This window comes from Aythya fuligula, chromosome 11, assembly GCF_009819795.1.
Source record: "Aythya fuligula isolate bAytFul2 chromosome 11, bAytFul2.pri, whole genome shotgun sequence".
In the NCBI taxonomy this organism is placed as follows: Eukaryota; Metazoa; Chordata; class Aves; order Anseriformes; family Anatidae; genus Aythya; species Aythya fuligula.
This window is the reverse complement of record NC_045569.1, coordinates 1,353,383-1,373,077: the sequence shown is the minus strand read 5'-3', so window position 1 is coordinate 1,373,077 and position 19,695 is coordinate 1,353,383. Positions and strand designations below refer to the sequence as shown.

Sequence of the window (19,695 nt, the reverse complement as noted above, 5' to 3'; positions counted from 1 at the left end):
GAACCTTTTGAAATATGATTGGTAGTGTCCATGATTTTACATGAGGTAAATTGTTATCCTTTCAAATACTTTATTTACAGGCTTTTATTGCTATAGTGTTTGATCACCTCAGAAATATCAATGAATTTAACCTTCAAACTTAATTCCTTTTGAAGACATTTTACAAGTAGACACAAGTAAAGAACAACCCTTTCCTTCTCAAAGGAGCCTACAGTAGAGCTTAGAATTTAATACAGGTTTCTTTTATGAGCTAGACAGCAGCTTTCTGACGAAAAACTGTTCCACTGGAAAATGCACTTGTCAGACTCAAACTGTTCCATGGAAGTACAGTTTGATGACTTTTTTTCTTCCTTTTTTTTTTTTTTTTTTTTTTTTTTTTTTTCATTTTCTTTTTTGAAAGCTAAGCAGGCTGCCCCAGAGTTGGAGCTTTTGGCATATATGGTGTAGTCTACCATGTGGACAGCCTCAAGGCTCTCAGGGTCTCTGACTTCACGGTTGCTGGCACATCTAGGTTTTCCAGAACCCCATTTTGGAAACAGATTTTAAAAGTTGTGTTTCTTCATGGCACAGATGTCTGCTCCTGATTCTTAACTTGGTCCAGATGGTCCCCAAAACCATGTGCTTGCTGAGACAGAAATTTGACAGAGTGTCTGTGTATCATTTTATGGTCAGCTGGTTATAGATTATTACCAACTTGGATCAGAAATGGGTGGTTTATACCTGTGGTTGTAACAGGTAGCAACAAACCCATTCTGTCTGTCTTAGTAAGTTCCATTATTTCTTCTGACCGGAGAAGGTGAAAAGCAATCTCACTTGTCTGCTTGCCAGTCTTACTTGGCAGATGATCATGGAGCAACATTTGGCATTGATGAACAGGGAACTCTAGGAAAGTTACATGGTTATAGCCCTGCAGGGAAGTAGCTGACATTACTAAAACTGAATACATTGGAATAATATGAATAAGAAGAGTGCAGGAAGGAAAAAGGGCCCTGCAACATGCCCAGTTGTGTTGCTCACGGCCTCAGTTACCACTTAGCTATTATACAAATCTCGTGAAAGATAATGGTAGTTTGCTTTGACTTGAGTAGTTTCTGGCCAAGCACTTAATGAGAGGACTAGGTGTCACTGAAGTTGCTGTAATCAGAATACCTGAAATTATATTAACAATGCAAATCCCTAAATAAATACAGTATAAAAATCTTGTTATTTAGAAAATGTGCATAAATAAATGTTTGTGTACACTAAGACTGTTTTTCTTAAGTTGCCTCACCATATGAGGTAACTGTTGTTTACTTAGCAGTTGCAATACTAGGGATGAAAAACTTTCTGAACGACCAAGGACAAAACAATAATAAAACTCCTTCCTAAAACAATAAACACTTTAAATCTGTCTCTAATCTGTGTATAATATTTTAATAAAGCAGTTTCTAGGAAGTACTAGTTTATAGATAGCTTTAGTTGCATTAATCTACTGAGTAATTGCTCACAATAGTAATATATTGTAAAATTTTCATCTGATAAGATTGAGACATACAACAAAAGGAGGCGTATTTTTTCATTTTTTGTTGCTATGCCTTACTAGCTTTACATGCGTGGATGCGTTTTATGCATTAAGTAAATGGGACAACTTACATTAAAAAAAAAAGTTATTAGTGAGGGGCATAGAACAGTTTAAACTTTTCGATTTTTACCAATGAAATCATAGGAATACTGCCACATCCTTTCAGCTTTTGTTGTAAACTCTTTTTGTATACTTTTAAAAAAAGGAAATATGGGTGAGAGGGATGGGATGGAAAGAAAAATTCCTATGGATCCATAATTTAAGAACTGCAAGAAATACTCATTGCAGTAGCCCTTCATTTTTATTTCATGTGGCACTATCTGTCTACATACACCCACATCCTTGATTTTTTTTGACAGTAAGTCAGTTTTGCTAATGAAGCGTTTGCATATTTTGGCTCATTTGGCTAATGTCATGATTGGCATGTCTCACTCATACATAGACATGTAGTTTTGCTCAGGGATAAAACAGGAAACAGTGACAGTGCTTTAGACTAAAGCAGAGAAGACAACAATAAGCTTAAAAGTTATTGTTCAAAAGGCACTGGATTTCTCTGTATTCATTAATGATGATGGTTATGATCCCTCATTTTGTATTTAAGTGGGTGTTTTGCTAGAAAACTCTGAGTTACTTTTTCAGATATGGATTGATAGGAGGCAAGTTTTGTCCATTCTGTTCCTGTTATTCAGTTGTTACTGATTTGATTTCATGCTTTATAATGTCATCTTCAATTTGTAACAGTGTGTCACATAAAAAAAGCACAACAATCTAAGGCATACAGTCCTGCTAAAAACAATGCTTTTAATTATTGAAATGTATATTACAATGATTTACTTTTTCCATGTTTATAACTCTACTACAGAGCATACTTCTGTGTAAAAATAAGTTATATATATATTTTTTTTTTCCAGACCAAATGTGTGTGGATCACGTTACAATGCTTACTGTTGCCCTGGATGGAAAACTTTACCTGGTGGGAACCAATGCATAGTCCGTAAGTTAATCTAGTTATATGTTATGACTGAGGGTTTATCTTTGTCCCTGTGTATCAGGATATTTTTTAATTGTATACTAGAATGGAAATGTGTTTCTGTATGGTTTCAATAACAGCTGCACATCATTTCTTTACCATTTCAAATATATTAAACTAATATACAGAGTTCTGTGGGCTACAATATAGTGATGTGATACCAATATTTCACAAAGGATTAATGTCATCCACATGTTCTGTTTAAGTCTGTGGTAGAGGGATTCAAGGGGTGTGTGGACTCTCAGGAGTGAGTAGCTGTGGAATACGTTAATCTATTTAAGTAAATGGAAGGAGGCAACAGCACTGGGCCAGCAAGTAGATTTGCTCTGCTTGTTTGGACCATATCCCTGAAATATATATGTAGAAACGTAAGTGTATACATAGGTACATCATGTTGCTGTATACATATCACTTGTAATATTACACTGTCCCAGGGATAATTCCATAAGCCTGATAAGACCCTCTCAAGAGATACTGAGGCAATGTGCTCTCAGATGGTAATTATTACACTGCTGTGTCTGTGGTGCAGCAATAAAGAGAGCATTGTAATGCTGCATAAGAGCCATCCTTCCTCCAGGAGTCATTTGGTAAAATGGACCACGGTTTTCCTTTTCCAAGGAAATCTCCCTACATATCTAGCACAGCCTGTGGCATGTTCCCAGGCTTTTTCATAAGAGACTGGATGTTTAAATTTTAGTTGTTTTAGAGTTGGAGATGAATGGCAGGAACGCTTTTGGATTCTGTTGTACACAATTTAATGAGTTTATAACTGGGTGTCATGGAACTGAATGAATATTTTCTATGAGTTTTGTTTTTTTTTTTTTTTTTTTTTTTAATGTGTCTGGGCTTTTTTTAAGCATGTTTTAAAGGCATATATGTTTTGTTTATAGCAATTTGCAGACATTCCTGTGGGGATGGATTTTGCTCTAGACCAAACATGTGCACGTGCCCAAATGGTCAGATAGCCCCCTCCTGTGGTTCAAAATCTAGTAAGTATTTCTTCTGTGTCTTTGATACTGTTTTGTGTCTGTGAAACTAGTAAGGTATGTAAGATAGTTCAGTGCTCAATATTTAGGACAAATTACTTCTGAGTTACCAGATGTACTTGATCACAGGAAAGAAAGTATAGCCTCCTATGACGAAACTGAATAATGACTCGGAAACTAGCTATTGGAGATGCTCTTCTTTGCCAAATTAGTTTTATTAGATGTTATATTTTTTTGCCATTTTGTAACACTAATTCCAGTCTTTGTTTGCTTTCTGGAAAATCTCTTATCTTTATTCAACACTAGATATGCATAGATACACCATTTAGAAGTTGTAATAATAGAGAGGTCACTGTTGGCAATTGGCTAAATTTATCTTGCTTTGTAATTCTTCTATAATTTTGGGGGTTACTAAGCCAGACACTATGCCGTCTTTTACAGACATAGGCCTACTAATTTGCAATGAATTAATCGAGTATTATAGCATTTCCTTGCCAGGCTCAGTATGCATCTTCTGAATCTAATGTTGCTGAACTTACTGAAGTGATGGTTTTGTAGATGCTGGAGGTACAGAACTGGGCAAAGTTTTTGAGTGGAACAACTTTTCATTGACAAAAAAAACAGATATGTTGAAAATGAGAATTTTCAGAGGTGACTTTGTCTAGAAGTGTTTGAATTTCAGTTTTTCAAGGAAGGTTTCCTAGATCCATAATAAAATAAGTTAAATGCAATTAATACAATGAAACAAAGAGCTCAATGGTTAATCATGGGTAGAGTATCTGATATGAAGTAGGATCTTGGGTGGGATAGTGTCTCAGTTTGTATCTGAGATGCCAGCTGTAATCTCAATTGTATTCTCATATAAATATGGTGTTTATCTGTTAGATATAGAAGTCTTTGATCTTTGTACAAACTAGGTAGTTTTGAGGATGAAAAGTGAGGGAATTTTTTTTGGTGCAAATGTCCATAAGTATCTGAACAAGATATCGACTAAAGTCAGTGAGGAATGCACTCAACTGACATCTGTAATATTATGAAAAGCTGTCATCCTTTTCATTTTGAATATCTTTTCAGACTCAGTGTGTAGTCTGCTTTGTCCCCATATTTTACTTTGCCATTTTTCTGCTTTCCTGGTTGAAAAGCTTTCCTATATAACTGACCACTTCAGTTTGAGGCTTTAACATCCTTTTCATGCAGTTAACAGTGGAAAAACTATAACAATTGTGGAATGTAATGGAATGGCATGTACTAAAATGGTAAATATTGTTCATAGTTCAACCCCTTTCTCATGCTCCTGTGATGTGTGTTAGTAAGAGGCTGGCATGAGGAGGGTATGGAGCTGTGAAGCTCCCATAGAGTACTGGAAGGAGAAAGAGTACAAAATGCTGAAGAAACGTCTATGTTGTTCATTCCTGCCTGGGTTTGCAGCTACTGTTTTACCAGGTGCACAATCCTTAGGCCTGTAATCTAGTAAAGGAAAGCATGACTTTCTCCCAAGTCCCATTCAGAGTACAGAAGAGATATATCCCTTCTACTATGTTTATTTTGTGTTTTGGCACCTTTGTAAAAGGTTGGAATAAGTGGGCCTTAGTATTACCTCATTTTGTTTTAGGTCACAATGAAGTATTTTATGAGTCAAGACTTAAAAAGAAAAATAGAGTATGAGTAAAGATAAAGTTGTTCTTGTGGTTCTTCTTCTGGCTTATTCTACCATTGACTTCTTTAGTTTTAGCTTTTATTGGAGTTGCGTGCATAGATAAATGGTCCCAAAATGACTTCACTACAGTTCTTAATGAAGCAGCTTCTAAAGATTATACCTGTTAGCTATTTCGGTAATTGTTAATTACTTCTAAGTATAGATGTTCTACCAATGAAATGCTTTAATCAGTGCTAAGATCATCTTCCTTATACTGCTGCCTAGGTCTATAAGGCCTACATTAAGATGTTGCTTTTCTGTACACTATACCAATACATTCAGCAGTTGGTGTAAAAAATACATTGTTTATTTCTCATTTATATATGCAATAGCTTAAGATATTTTTGTGTGTGTGGTCACATCCTTTATTTAGTAAAGCAAACCAATTCTAAAAAGAAAAGTGTCTTCAGTTGTTGTAGACAGAAATGACTGTACTGCCTCTGTGCACTATTGTGTAATAACTTTTATTACCCAACACCTCATTAGGACTTACAGAACGTACACTTTTTGAAAGTCATTTGCTCTGTTGGCACTGTAGACAAAACCCATGAATACATATTTACACAACAGACCACAATGGCTTAGATATGGTATTAGGAAACAAAAGAAACATAAACATAAAAAAATTCTGTTTGACATCAAAGGGTTACTGTCAGCTTGCATTGGCCACAACTCATATTTTGTCAGAATATGCATTCATAAACCAATTTATTAATTATGTTTTAACAAATGGGAAAAAGTTCTTCTAAAGTAATACAAAAAATTAAAGTGAATGATACCAAATATGTTAGTGTGATTACCAGATTGAATGAATCACGTCAAATGATCTATCAGTTCCTTTTATCCAGCATAAAAATCTGGGTAGTGCCATAGATACTTTTTTTCTTTTTCTTTCAGACCTGAAGGTGACACTATGGAAAGAGTGCTGTTACATGTGTTGTCCTGAATACTGGCAGATAGATGAATGCCAATTGTCTTTTTCTGTGTGCAGACATTACATTACAGCACAGGTTTCAACAAGTTTGTTACATTTAAAATAGAAATAACAGGTACAAGTGAAAATAATGGGACTTGACACAATTAAAAATAATGGGTCCTGATAGGTGAGACGTGTTTGAGTCTTCTTTTGGATATTTTAAGCTACGTCTGTGTTCATTACTTAAGGAATTAGTAATGGTCACAGGTTTTAAATTGTGTACAATTGCAAGCAGACACCAGATGCACGATAGCTCTGACAGCCTGCTGAACTCAAATAATTAATGCAGACTGGAAAGCAAAACATAGCCTCCAACTTTGATGCCTACACAGGTCAACTGTTGGGACTTCCCTGTTACTAATCAGCTTTAGGAATTTGATTAATGGTTGAAAAGATCAATGCATGGTTTTCTCAGCATAGATTTTCATGACATCAGTGAACTTGCTGGCTGGGCAGTGGTTATCTCTGGGTAATTCTTGATATTTTGGGTATGTTTACAGTAGGCATGGAGATAAAATTGCCATGTGTAGAGGCATCCCCCAACCTGCTGTGTGTGGCACTGATGCGGCAGCGATGGAGGAAGTCATCTGCCCTGTTTGGTGCTGGCTCTGTGATGGATACTACTGTCTCCCAAACCACCCAGGGCGTGGCTGCTTTGGCACCTCCTTGTGCTGCAGACACATGCCAAGATCCTGCCCTGTTGTTAGAGTAGTTGCTCTGTTCCTGTGGAAGCTGGGTGGGGGGGGGAGGGGAGAAGTGAGGAACAGAATGGTCTCTCCTTTGGCTGCAGGCCTTCTGCTGCTCACAGGGTTATGGGTCAGGTCAGACTGGTCTTGCTTCCAAATGTATTCCAAGTTAGAATGGCCTGGGTTGGCCAAGGCAGAGCAGACTTTTGCTGACACGGCTGCCTCGGAAGGTGGAAGCCATGGCAGAGGCAGTGAGGGCTGCAGTGGACACTGAGGGTAGCAGCTGAGGGGAGCTGCCTCCTGTCAGGCCAGTTACACCGCTTGAATGTAAAATGGGGCCTGCCCCACTCCCCCTGCCAGTGGCTTCAGAGGCACCAGCTGAGAACAGAGCCAATTTGGGTGGTCAGTCCATGAGCGCTGGTGGAGCCATAGTACTGAGGTTTTCCTCAGAAAATGCCTGCTGTGAATGGGAATGCCCAGCATTTCTGGGGGCCCCAAGCCCAGGCCATAAGGTTTGTACCCCCAGGAGGCCACTCTCTGGGATGGGATGTAAGACATCTGATCAAAACCCCAGAGTGCAGCCCCTTCACTTATACTGCTGCTCTCAGAGGTGGTAAAAGGTCTTGAATTTTGAACATTTCCAGAGTTTTCAAGACTGCTGTGGGTTTACACAGCCCCCTGGGCAGTGAGGCAGCTGCTGTCTCACAGGGACGCAGCTCAGCATCCCAGCCTGCTGCTAGCTGCCATCTCCTGAGTCAGTTACTCGACAGGGAAAGCACGCTGAGCATCTGGGATGTGATGAGGCCATCATTCCTTGTTTACAGCTCCTGGCAGGCAAAGCTCTGTGTCATGCACGACCAGACTTGGGAGCATTTCCTCTTCAGTGGCACAGAGAGACAAGTGGCGGCCGCTCCTGCCAGTACCCTCTGCTGCAGAGTGCCCTGGGCCCCAGGTGCCAGAGTGCTGCTCCATTATGTTTCTTCATGTCATGATCACAGACCCTTGTATTTTTTAGTTTGGGACTGCTGAGCTGACAGTGTGCAGCTTACCTGTTGGCTGCTTAGTGAGCTCATGAATGTTTCATGAGTGGTTGTCATGTGGTACATTCCGTATGATGAAGTTTTTACTCAATTTTGCTGAGAATTTACTAAGAAAGTCAGAAACCGTTATGTTTAAGTGTGCAGCTTGTAGTTTGTTTCACTTTGGATAGTCAGTACAAACATCGCCCACACACCAAGTGTATGTGTATGTTAGATCTTGCTGGATCTTTTTGCAGGTTTATAAAGTTACATTCCTGCAGTTACCTCTGTTTTGACTTCAGAAATTTCCAGTGCAGGCTGTTTACAAGTTGGACCTGAAAGAGAACGAAAATTTATTAAGAGCAATAATGTATTAATGTTGTTAATATTTCCTATATGTGCAAAGCTGTATGAATTGACTTACCAGCCTTATGGTGATTCCTGTGATTTTTCCTTGAGTCTCGGTCAATGTGATACCTTGGAATAGGTTATTTCATTTAATGGAATATCTCCACTGCCATTAATGGAGTTGTTCATATAACTGAGAATAGACTTTGCACCTGCATTCATATGATACTTGTCAAAAATGCAATCTTAAAATCCTCATCTAAGCTCCAGACAGCCTTCGCATGTGTTTCTATAAACTTCTGGAAGGCTAATATTTCAGAATAGTCAGTATGATTTTGGAAATACTATTTTCAACATTCCCATGAAAGAGGACAGAAAATAAATAGCTTACTGATTTTATGTCACTGATTTTATTACATAGTTATAAGGTAGAAAGCTCACTGATTTGAATGGTTCATTTTAATAATTATGATTGGGTATCCCAGCAATCTCCCATAATGATTTTAGTTTAAAAAGGAGGAAGAAGTATTTTACCTTGGAAAAATTCCTTTGAGAAGCAGTAAGACAAATTATGGAAACGTGCGTGTGTGTTATGTGCAAAACCTTTCCTTATCCCAAAATGGGGAAATATACTTTACTGTTACTTGAACAAATAATATGAAAATCATCATATAAGCTACTGTTAACCTTTTTATCTCAAATGTAGTTCTAAGTATTTAAATGGCTTTGGTCTTCATGTGGGAATGGAAATTAGCTCTTGGCATAGCTTGCTCTAATTGAAATCAGTTTGTGGTTTTCAAGTTCCTTCCCTGCTTCACAGATGATATCATTTCCTATGCTTTTTGTAATCCCCTCTGTTTTTCTAAGATTGTATAAAGCTAAGTTGAACTACACATTTTAAAGTAACTATATACCTTTTTCTGACCTACTTAGGACATTGTCCAAAAATCTTCACCAGATACTTACTCTGTATTTGCAGACAATTCTACTTTTTTTTAAGGAATGTTAGCACATTTTTGTTTCCTGAAGTACATCCAAAGCAGAACAAAGGTGTATCATAAATATGAGACACATAAGAAATGATAGTCTTACTTTTATAACTGAAGAATCAAGTGTACTAGTGTTTTAAATGCTAGAGATTATTTAAAATCATTTCTACAATTGCATGTTCATGTTATATTTTGTGGATTCATATTGCTATAGATGGCAATACTGCTAAAATTATTAATTCTGCTTAAAAATTAAAATTAAATTCCATGCACGTACTTTTGAACTGTAAAAAGCCAAATGATGCTTAAGGGCTTTGTGCAACAGGAAAAATTCAGTGGCTGGCACAGCACCTGTTAACAACAGGCTCTGGCAGTACATGTGATTTGTATTTTTCAGTCCTGAACATTTCAGACAGCATGGTGTAGGTATCCAGCACTCCATCACAACCTACCAAAATGCCGATCTGCCTGTAATCCTGTCTGGGGAGGAGCCTTTCATGTGGTTCCTGTTAAGAGGGAAACCATTTCCCAGCTGTGTACTGAGTGTCTGCCCCTGTTAGCAGCTGTGTCAGGCAGCAGGAGCTGTGAGGAGGACTTCATCAGGAGACCTGTGTGTTTCTCTGTGCCTGATGAAAAGTCTGACATACTTTAAGTTGTTCCTGACCTCCGGTTGAAAAATATGTTTGTCCTTGTTATTAGAAAAACACAGCACGTGCTTTTATGTTTTATTGGCTTGGGACTTGGGCTGTTTGTTAATCATAACAAATGGTGGGGCTGCTGCTGAGGAGAGTGAGCTGTGTCGCACCCTGGTCTCTCCTCTTTGCAGGAAGGACTTAGGGGAAGCGCTATCTGTAAGCTCCTCAGGCCACGGGCACTGACCTGGTGGCAGCATTATGTGGTGATGGGGTAAGCCCACAGAAAGAAAGTGCCCTGTTACTTTTCCTTTCTGTGCAAGAAGTCCTACCTGGGCAGATCCATTTCTTGTGTTATGTGTCCTGGCAGAGCCAGGCTGTCCTCAGGAGCTTTCTTATTTCCTTCCCTTTAATGCTTCCTTTTTCCATTGCTCAGATGATAAGTTTCTCTGCTTGGTGGTATCTGCCAGAAGTTTAATACTTTCCCCTTGCTGATGGTCTTTTTTTTACCATTGGAAACTAGAAGATGAGTTCTGTGCATCTATGCTCATATGAAATGCTGCTGACTTCAATGGATAAGGGTGGTTTCAAATTCTTGCACAATGACCTGTATTCCTGAGGAACTGTAAATTCTTATTGTTTTCTGTACTGCCATTTTAAATATCTGTTTTAAAATATGCATCTTCTGTTTCTAGCACTGCTTTCTAGTTCATATAATCAATCCCTAAAAATCCTTTAGCAGATAGTTAAGTGTTTCTTCCTGTCTTGGCTTAACTGAGGAAAATCTCTTTTCCTTTCAAGTACAACACTGTAACATCCGGTGCATGAATGGAGGTAGCTGCAGTGATGACCATTGCCTCTGTCAGAAGGGATATACAGGAACACACTGTGGACAGCGTAAGTATATTTTATTTGTATAGATACTTCATACAGTTAAATAATTTAGGGATGTGTGAACTGGGCACCCTTTAACGCTAAATTTCAACTGATGTTGAGCTTGTTTTTGATCGGGTGCAGTGGAATTTTACAGGAAAACACATGACTTTGTAATGAGTGCCGAGTGAATTCTTTCTGATCAGGACTATTAAAATAAACATCATTTGAATTCATAATAATGGGATATAACTTGATCCTATAGTTCTCACTCTACATTAATTCCCATTGATCTACAGGGCCTTACATTCTCTAGGGCAATAGGCCATGAATAAAGAATTTATATAGGATTCAGTTTTTGTCTTATAGACAAAATTGAGCTCCTTAATACAAATCCTTGTTTTTGTTTCAAGGGTTTGCCTCAGAGTTAGCTATTACATTTTAGGAATCTTGCTTATTTTGATGTTATCTTGATGGAGTTATCAAGACTCTCAAATTGATCTACTTCGTCAATGAATCCTGAGCCAAGAGCATTCTTGGATCCATTGCATAAACCCTCTACCAGCCTGATTCTGGTAGTGTTGTTCTTCTTGGCTGGAATGCTGTGAAGAAACTCAAATAAGGATGCAGGCGCTGCTTTTAACCAAGGCTGTCATGTTGCTATCTAGTGCACTATTGGTCTGACAGGGAAAATGTGTTTAGCCTATTTAATGAAAACCTTTTGTGCTCTGCTCTGTCAAAGTCAATGGCACACTTAAAATGAACTTCACTGAGACCATGAATTTACGCTAATAATCTGGAAGAGGATCACATGGTGAAAGGATTAAGAATTGTATTTCTGCCTTCTCTGTGAAATATCAAGTGGATAAAAGAGGACAAATGGAAACGTTCTTTCTACTAAAGTGAAATGTGAAATGGAACAAAGAATAACATTACTCAAAGAGCATCAAATTGTATTAAAAAACCCTTTTTTCATGTGAATGTTCCTTTTTCTGATTATCTTTGAGAGCAATTGCTTTTGAAGTTCATTATGAGAAAAAATTGTACTTTATCACAGTGTAGTACAAGGAAGAATATCTTGGATTAACTAAATCAAAATAGATATTGTTTTGCAGTTGTAGTTGATATCATGAATTATTAAGCATCAGCAACAAGCCTTTTAACACTGGATTGTTATTTTTTTTTATTATGGTAGAGGAGCAAATACATTTTTTTAATCACAGAATCACAGAATTTCTAGGTTGGAAGAGACCTCAAGATCATTGAGTCCAACCTCTGACCTAACAGTCCCCACTAAACCATATCCCTAAGCTCTACATCTAAACGTCTTTTAAAGACCTCCAGGGATGGTGACTCCACCACTTCCCTGGGCAGCCCATTCCAATGCCTAACAACCCTTTCAGTAAAGATCATCCTAATATCCAACCTAAAACTCCCCTGGCGCAACTTTAGCCCATTCCCCCACATCCTGTCACCAGGCATGTGGGAGAACAGGCCAACCCCCACCTCACTACAGCCTCCTTTAAGGTATCTGTAGAGAGCAATAAGGTCGCCCCTGAGCCTCCTCTTCTCCAGGCTGAACAAGCCCAGCTCCCTCAGCTGCTCCTCGTAGGACTTGTTCTCCAGGCCCCTCACCAGCTTCATCGCCCTTCTCTTAATGTGTTTGAATAGGCAACAATTTAGAGGATTCAGAAATTAAGTTCGTATCTGCAATCTCTACATTTTCAGTGTTGTTTCATTGAAAGTTTGAAAGATGTTATTTTGCAGTTACGGTATTGTCTAGTCATCAAAGAGGCTCTGAGAGGTTGGAGAAGCTGTGCTTGTTAGTATGTTTATGTTATGCTCCCTTGAAAAGATGAATTCATTATACTAATGAGACCAGGAAATAGCAAAAGATCAGAAGCAGATTCTGGAAAAAATGTATCCTGGCCTGTTATGTTTACAGTGTTTGCTAGTTTACCTGAGCTGGTCAAGTATGTAGTTTCCTGTCTTTCTGGAAATAACTCAATAAAGACTACTCTTACCTCCCCTCTGATACAGCTGTCTGTGAAAGTGGATGTCTAAATGGAGGGAGATGTGTGGCTCCGAACCGATGTGCTTGCACCTATGGCTTTACAGGACCCCAGTGTGAAAGAGGTATGTGCCCTAAAACAGTGGAAAAAATTTTGATTTTCAAACTTGCTTAATAATAGTTTGAAAATACCAGTGCCACCACACATTTAGGTAGTAATGTTGTATTGCTGTCTATCAGTAAGGTAAAATAGGACTGGCATTCTTGTAGAATGTGAAGTACAGATGTAATACACTGGGATGAAACAAACATGCTACTGCTTAGGGTCTTTGTTTTGTTTATTTTTTGCTATGAAAACATTTCAGTGGGAGAGCTGTGAAATAAATATATATATATATATATATATTGATAAGTGTTTTTGTACAAACTTTGAATAATTTTTAAGTCATCAGAAAAGCTCATATCTCTCTGATACATTTACTTACCAGTGGTAAGCAGCATGTTGCCTCTGTGTTTGGCATGTCTTTTGGCAGAGTTCATTCAATCCTTATTTCCATCTTGTACAGTTTTATTGTTATTGTTGTTGTTGGTTTTTTTTGTGTGTATGTATCCATAGTGATAACAGCTGACAGATATACCAACTACCTCACCTGGTATATTGTTTTCTTTTTTTTTTTTTTTTTTTTTTCCATGGAATTAAAACCAATTTAAGGGATCATTTGAGAGAGATACAGCAATCAAGGTTTAGGTATAAGCTTTCTGTTGAGTTTTGCAATCTTAAAAATAACACTTAATTTGATAGAGTTATTGATTGATTTGTTTCTTTGGAAATTCATACATACTACCCATACAAGAGGTTGTGTTACATATCTGCAAACCTGGGACAGTATGGGTAGTACTGACCTGATTTTGGGCTTGCATGTACAGGATGTGTTTAGCACACAAAGTTTTTGGCAGTGAGTATGCCAGGTGCTCACTGCTGTTGGTACTGCAGCTGGAGTGATGGCTGGCATTTCTAAAAGGGCAGCGTAGGTGGTGATGCAGAATAACAAATAGTGGGGGACAGAAATGTTTCGCTCTGAGCTGGAGCAGACAGTAGGATGAAGCAGGTATTTGCTGCACTCCCTACAGCAGATAAAATTGTTTTGTTGGCATTGTCTGAAGTCTTGCCAGTTGTCCACTCAGATGTTGTAGTAGTTCAAACTAGTGCTGAAGTTTTTCTGAAGACCGAGGAGCAGCTGTGTTCTGAGCCTCGTGATCTCATCAGTGGAGAGAGGAGTAAGAGGAATGGAAAATGTTGTGTCTTTGGTTAGAAGTCTGAAATTTGCATAGAATAAAATCTTTATAGGTAATGATTGTACTGAATATTATTGCAAAGGCTTTGAAATTCAAGCAGTGAGTGCTTGTTTGTTCTCCGTGGGTGAAGGGTTTGAGCCTTCAGTCTGGTGAGGAGCTACAGTGTGCAAGTTCTAAAAAGGATTGTTTAAAGCTGCTTTTACATTGCCTGAATTCGGGCTGATTTCACTCAACCCACTTAGGGCAAGTTTCAAGGCTGAAGCCTGCTATCAGCTTCAGTCCTGTCCCTCAGGGCTCCTGCTTTGTGTCAGGTGGAACAAGAAACTGATGGCACAAAGCAATTTGAGCCAAATCATACCACCATGGAATGAGGTGGAAATCTGTATTTTAAATGCATCATCCATAAGCAGATTTTACTTAGAACACATTTTTTTATTCTATATTTTCTCTTTTACTGATAACTAGGCATTAATGAGCTGTAGTATTTCTGGTTAAAGCTCATTGCAGTATTGAAGCCAAATGATAGTAAACCTCTTTGCCTTCTTCATGTATGATGGCATCACCAGCTGGGTTGATGAGGGAAGAGCAGTGGATGTCACCTACTTTGACTTTAGCAAGGCTTTCGATACTGTCTCCTGTGACATCCTGCTAGCAAAGATGAGAAAGTGTGGGATAGAGGAGTGGACAGTAAGGTGGGTTGAGAATTGGCTGACTGGCTGAGCTCAGAGGGTGGTGATTGGTGGTGCAGAGTCCAGCTGGAGACCTGTGACTAGCGGTGTTCCCCAGGAGTTGGTGCTGGGTCCGGTCTTGTTCAACATCTTCATCAATGACCTTGATAAGGGAATAGTGTCTGCCCTCAGCAAGCAGGCTGATGACACAAAGCTGGGAGGAGTGGCTGACACGCCAGAAGGCTGTAATGCCATTCAGTGAGTCCTCGACAGGCTGCAGAGATGGGCAGGAGGAAACCAAATGAGGTTTAATAAGAGCAAGTGTAGAGTCCTGCACCTGGGAAGAAACGACTGCATGTATCAGTACAGGCTGGGGGATGACCTGCTGGAAAGGAGCTCTGAGGAGAAGGACCTGGGGGTCCTGGTGGACGACAGGTTGACCATGCGTCAGCAGTGTGTCCTGGTGGCCAACAGGGCCAATGGGATCCTGGCGTGCATTAAAAGGAGTGTGGCCAGCAGGTCAAGGGAGGTGATCCTCCCCCTCTACTCTGCCCTGGTCAGGCCTCACCTGGAGTACTGTGTCCAGTTCTGGGCTCCCCAGTACAAGAAAGACAGGGATCTCTTGGAAAGAGTCCAACAGAGGGCCACAAAGATGATATGGGGCCTGAAGCATCTTCCCTATGAAGAAAGGCTGAGAGACCTGGGTCTGTTCAGCCTGGAGAAAAGAAGACTGAGAGGGGATCTCATCAATGTGTATAAATACCCGAGGTGTGGAGACAGAGGGATTTGGCCAACCTCTGTTCAGTGGTTTGCGGGGACAGAACAAGGGGTAATGGCCACAAGATGAAGCACAGGAAGTTCGGCACCAGCATGTGAAAGAACTTCTTCATGGTGAGGGTGACAGAGCACTGGGACAGGCTGCCCAGGGAGTTTGTGGAGTCTCCTTCTCTGGAGATATTCAAGGCCCATCTGGACGCCTACCTGGGCAGCCTGCTCTAAGGAACCTACTTTGGCAGGGGGGTTGGACCCAATGATCTTCCGAGGTCCCTTCCAACCCCTACAATTCTGTGATTCTGTGATATCTTCCCAGAAAACCTCTGAAAGTTGGCTTCTTTCACAGAGATTTCCTCCGGCCTCTCTACCTAGCTGAGCTAATATGTTCCCCTCCTCTAAAAAGGGTGTGGTGGTTTTTGGTTGCAGAATCACATTATGCCATCAGAAAAATGTTTTCTGAAGATAACTTCAAGTATAAACTAATGTTGATTTTAGTAGGAATAACTTGCATTGTTAAGCACATGCACCTGTGTAGTCATTAGGGCTTTGTCTGGCTGCGTATGATTTTACACATCTGTCAGCTAAAAAAGAGGTCCGTATTTTGAATCTAGCTCTGGAATGTTATGTGGATTTGTGACATTCCCTAGTGGGCTTCTGATGTATGTGTATATGGATGTTATCCAGTAAATAGATAATAGAAAAAAAGTAACAAAACAAAACTAAAGCTTCTCTGAATGTGGAGCGGGGAAAAAATAGAAAATAAATAAAAGAATTAGTCTCTTAAGTTATCCCATTTCTGGGAGAAGTAGGAGAGGCAGATTATTGTGAAAATACCATTTCTGGATATAAATGTAATGTGAAGTGATACGCTTTTGTGGCATACACATTCCCCATGTGTTTGGCTGTGGTTTGACTTCTAGGCTGTGCCATGCCACATGCTAACAGTGATGTAAGTAATTTACTACTGCATATCACGCAGTGCTTTTCTCTGTGAACATTGACTAATAGTAACAGTCACAGGGTGTTTGTGGCACGTATGTCACAGACCAAGGAATATTCCAGCCATTGCTGCATGTGTCATAGCTTAGAACTGTCTTGAATAAAACAATGTTGAGACAACCAAATTCATAGGAATTATTCTAATAATCCAATACAGAAAACAATGAAAATGTTCCAGTTGCTTGTATCAAAGTTTGAGCCAGCTTCTTAAGTCCAGCAGCATGTTGCAGTGTTCTGTCTACTGTTTTAACTAGTTTTTCCATATGTTTGGCCCATATTTGTAATACAAATTAGCTTAATTGGTATTACCTCAGTAAATGCTGACCATATGGTTGTTGATGAAGATTTGCAGGACTTCTGTGTAGGTCAGTAGCTTCAAATACATGTGTAATGAAAGAGCTTGTCTGGTAAAAGACCTGCTTCTTTCACAGTGCTGCGAGTGACATCAAATCTGTGGCCTGAGTACTTTTATGTATCTATTCAGTCATTCTTTCAGAGGGTAGCATGGTACAATTTCAGCGTACAAATTACTTTTTGTGTGGCTTAGAAGTGTTAATGATGGCATAAAACACTATTTACATGAGCAAAATGAATATTTAGAGTCGTTAGTATCAGTGGAACTCCTCTTCAAGTTCTGGGAGACTGCGTACTGTGTTACCAGTGATACATGGTATCAGAGCTGGATCCCTAGCTGTGCTATTGTCAAGTCTTACACATGTATCAGTAATTCCTACACTGTCACGAATGGTGTTTGGTGCCTTTCCAGAGTAGGGGAAGCTTCTTGGGCATACCATCAAGTATGTGCAGGCGTATTATAAATACAATAGACCTTTTTTTTTTTTTTCTTTTTTTTTTTCTTTTTTTTCTGTGGGATAGTGTTCATCAAAAAGGTGAACTTGATGTAAACTATACAGTAAGAATATAGTGGAGTTGGAAATGCTTCCTACAGCAATTTAAGACACATTTAATATGCCTAGTACAGAAAGGAAAATATTTCATGGATATTGACTCAGTTAAAATTTGAACTTCAACTATTCATTCTGGAAGGTGCTGAGTTCTCTGGCTGTGATCCAATGACGGGCTTTGACATGCATTTAAATGCAAAACTGAGATGTCAGTATTCTTAAAATAACGCAAATGCTTAAGGGTCTTGATGGCTTTTGGCCAAAGCTTTCAGAGTCAGTTAAATTTCAAGAGGTGCACTCAGGTTTAAGCATATCATTTAGTCATATTGTTAATGAAAAGAAATCAGGTAATAGAAAAACTAAGATGCAAGCAAAGCACAATTTCTTCTGCTGGTTAAAAAAAAAAAAAAGGATGTCTTCTTTACACCATTTGTCTTTTAACACAGAATAACATGCGTTACTTATGGATTTTGCAGTCCCTTTTAGAGTCTCTGAAGAGAATGAGGGCAGAGGCTTAGCTTAGGTTCCCATGAGGATAATTCAGAACATTGACAGCACTTTTTATTGTCTGTAAAAAGAGTCTGGGGGATTTTGCTAGCCATATTCAAATGACCCCAAAGTGGGCATCTAAAACATTGCTATATCATGCATTTGATAAAAGTCCAGAGGCAGAATTGATATTACCAACCTCAGAGAGATCGGAAATCCCTATTGGATTTGATAGAACAATGTCTTTCAAATGAGTGCATAAAAACTTGACTTCTTCAAATCTGTTTTTCTTTGGGCATTTGGATAATTATAGTATAATAGGGTCACTTCCATAGAATATAAAATTGTATATTGTTGTTGTTCTGGTATTGAAAAAATGCAATGAAATGTGCTTTTCTTTTTCTGTCTGGATCCAGTTAGAGGAACACAGTGGAAGCTTAGAATGTGTTGCAGCCCTGTTTGTTTATCTGAATGCTTGTGACAACATCAGGGGCTCAATCCTGCTGCATTTTGGAGTTTTGCCACTCGCTTCACATAGGAGTTGAATTGGGCCTGATGCATTTCAAATATTAAAAATGTACCACGTGTGTTTTGTTTTTTTTCTGGACTCAGAATATGAGCAAATGATTGCTTTTTCTTCAAACAGAGTTGTTTCTGTACTGCTCTCTCCATGGCAGGAATTTTTGCCTAATTTTTAATTATATTTGGCCATTATTAAAAGTTCCCAGAATTAATGCCATATGTAAAAATATCTTTCCCAGAGCCTCACTATGAAAGTGCAGCCGCTGAAAGTGGTCGAGAGCAGTGTAGAGCCGTGTATATTTTTTTTCTTTCTAAATACTACAACGGGTAGAATGTTTTTACAAAGAGGACACTGCACCCCTTAGTGTGCCCCGTCTCTGGTATTTAGTCTAAATGGAAAGTAAATAACAAAGTGTAGATAGCAGTAAAAGTATGTTCCCAAAGCCTTATGTTGCATTTAAAGTAGTATTGCAGCATATGGTAGCTGGCAAACATTTGAATAAACTTGATTTTTGTAGATGTCTTCCAAGAAACACATCTGTTGACACAGACATGTAGTTTCTGCAGCCCTGTAACATGAATACAGTGTGTACAGTATTATAACAGCAAACTAAAAGATGCGTAAGCTTGAAGGCCTGGAATAAGTATTCTTGCACACTATTTTCACCCTGATTTTATAACCTGATTATGAAACATGGCTTCAGGCTGAAGTTAAATATGTTTAGTCACAGTCATGTTTTACTTTCTTTAACACAATTTTTATACATGTTGCCACCCTTGATATCTTTGAGTTTTAAAACAAAAAAGTCAGTATCAGCACCTAGGATTATCTTTCCTATAAAAGAAGTTGAGTTAAATGGATGAGGAGTTTTTCTTCGTCTTAAAACTGAAGCTGCAGCTTAATGCTGTGGAAGTCAGTCTTTACAGAATTACTGTGTGTGATTTAAGGACGTTTATAATGCTTAGCAATATAATCAATAGATCTTTGGATCAGAACTCAGTGCTAAGCTCAGTCTGTTATTTAAGACCAAAAAGCATTTTTAGGGTCTTTTGTATGTGAAGGCTTTTATTCATTGTTCTGCTCCTTGTAAATACACTATCTAACCAGCTGTATGTTATGATCCTTTGTGCATCTGAAAATACCACATAGCATGTTTTAAAACGTTCCTTTGGATATATGCTTAAAACTTAATCAAGATCCATAAATGATTCAGTACATATGGGCTTAGGTCTCT

The 19,695-nt window shown here is 38.8% G+C and overlaps 1 protein-coding gene across 3 annotated transcripts in view; it reads left to right on the top strand.

Moving 5' to 3' along the window:
- Window positions 1-19,695, top strand: part of FBN1 (fibrillin 1) — a 158,618-nt gene that overhangs the window by 11,107 nt on the left and 127,816 nt on the right. For all 3 annotated transcript variants that reach the window (XM_032195315.1, XM_032195314.1, XM_032195317.1), the window contains exons 3-6: window positions 2,473-2,555; window positions 3,482-3,580; window positions 10,725-10,820; window positions 12,837-12,932. In XM_032195315.1, coding sequence (XP_032051206.1) covers window positions 2,473-2,555; window positions 3,482-3,580; window positions 10,725-10,820; window positions 12,837-12,932 — 374 coding nt within the window. The remainder of the gene's footprint in view (window positions 1-2,472; window positions 2,556-3,481; window positions 3,581-10,724; window positions 10,821-12,836; window positions 12,933-19,695) is intronic.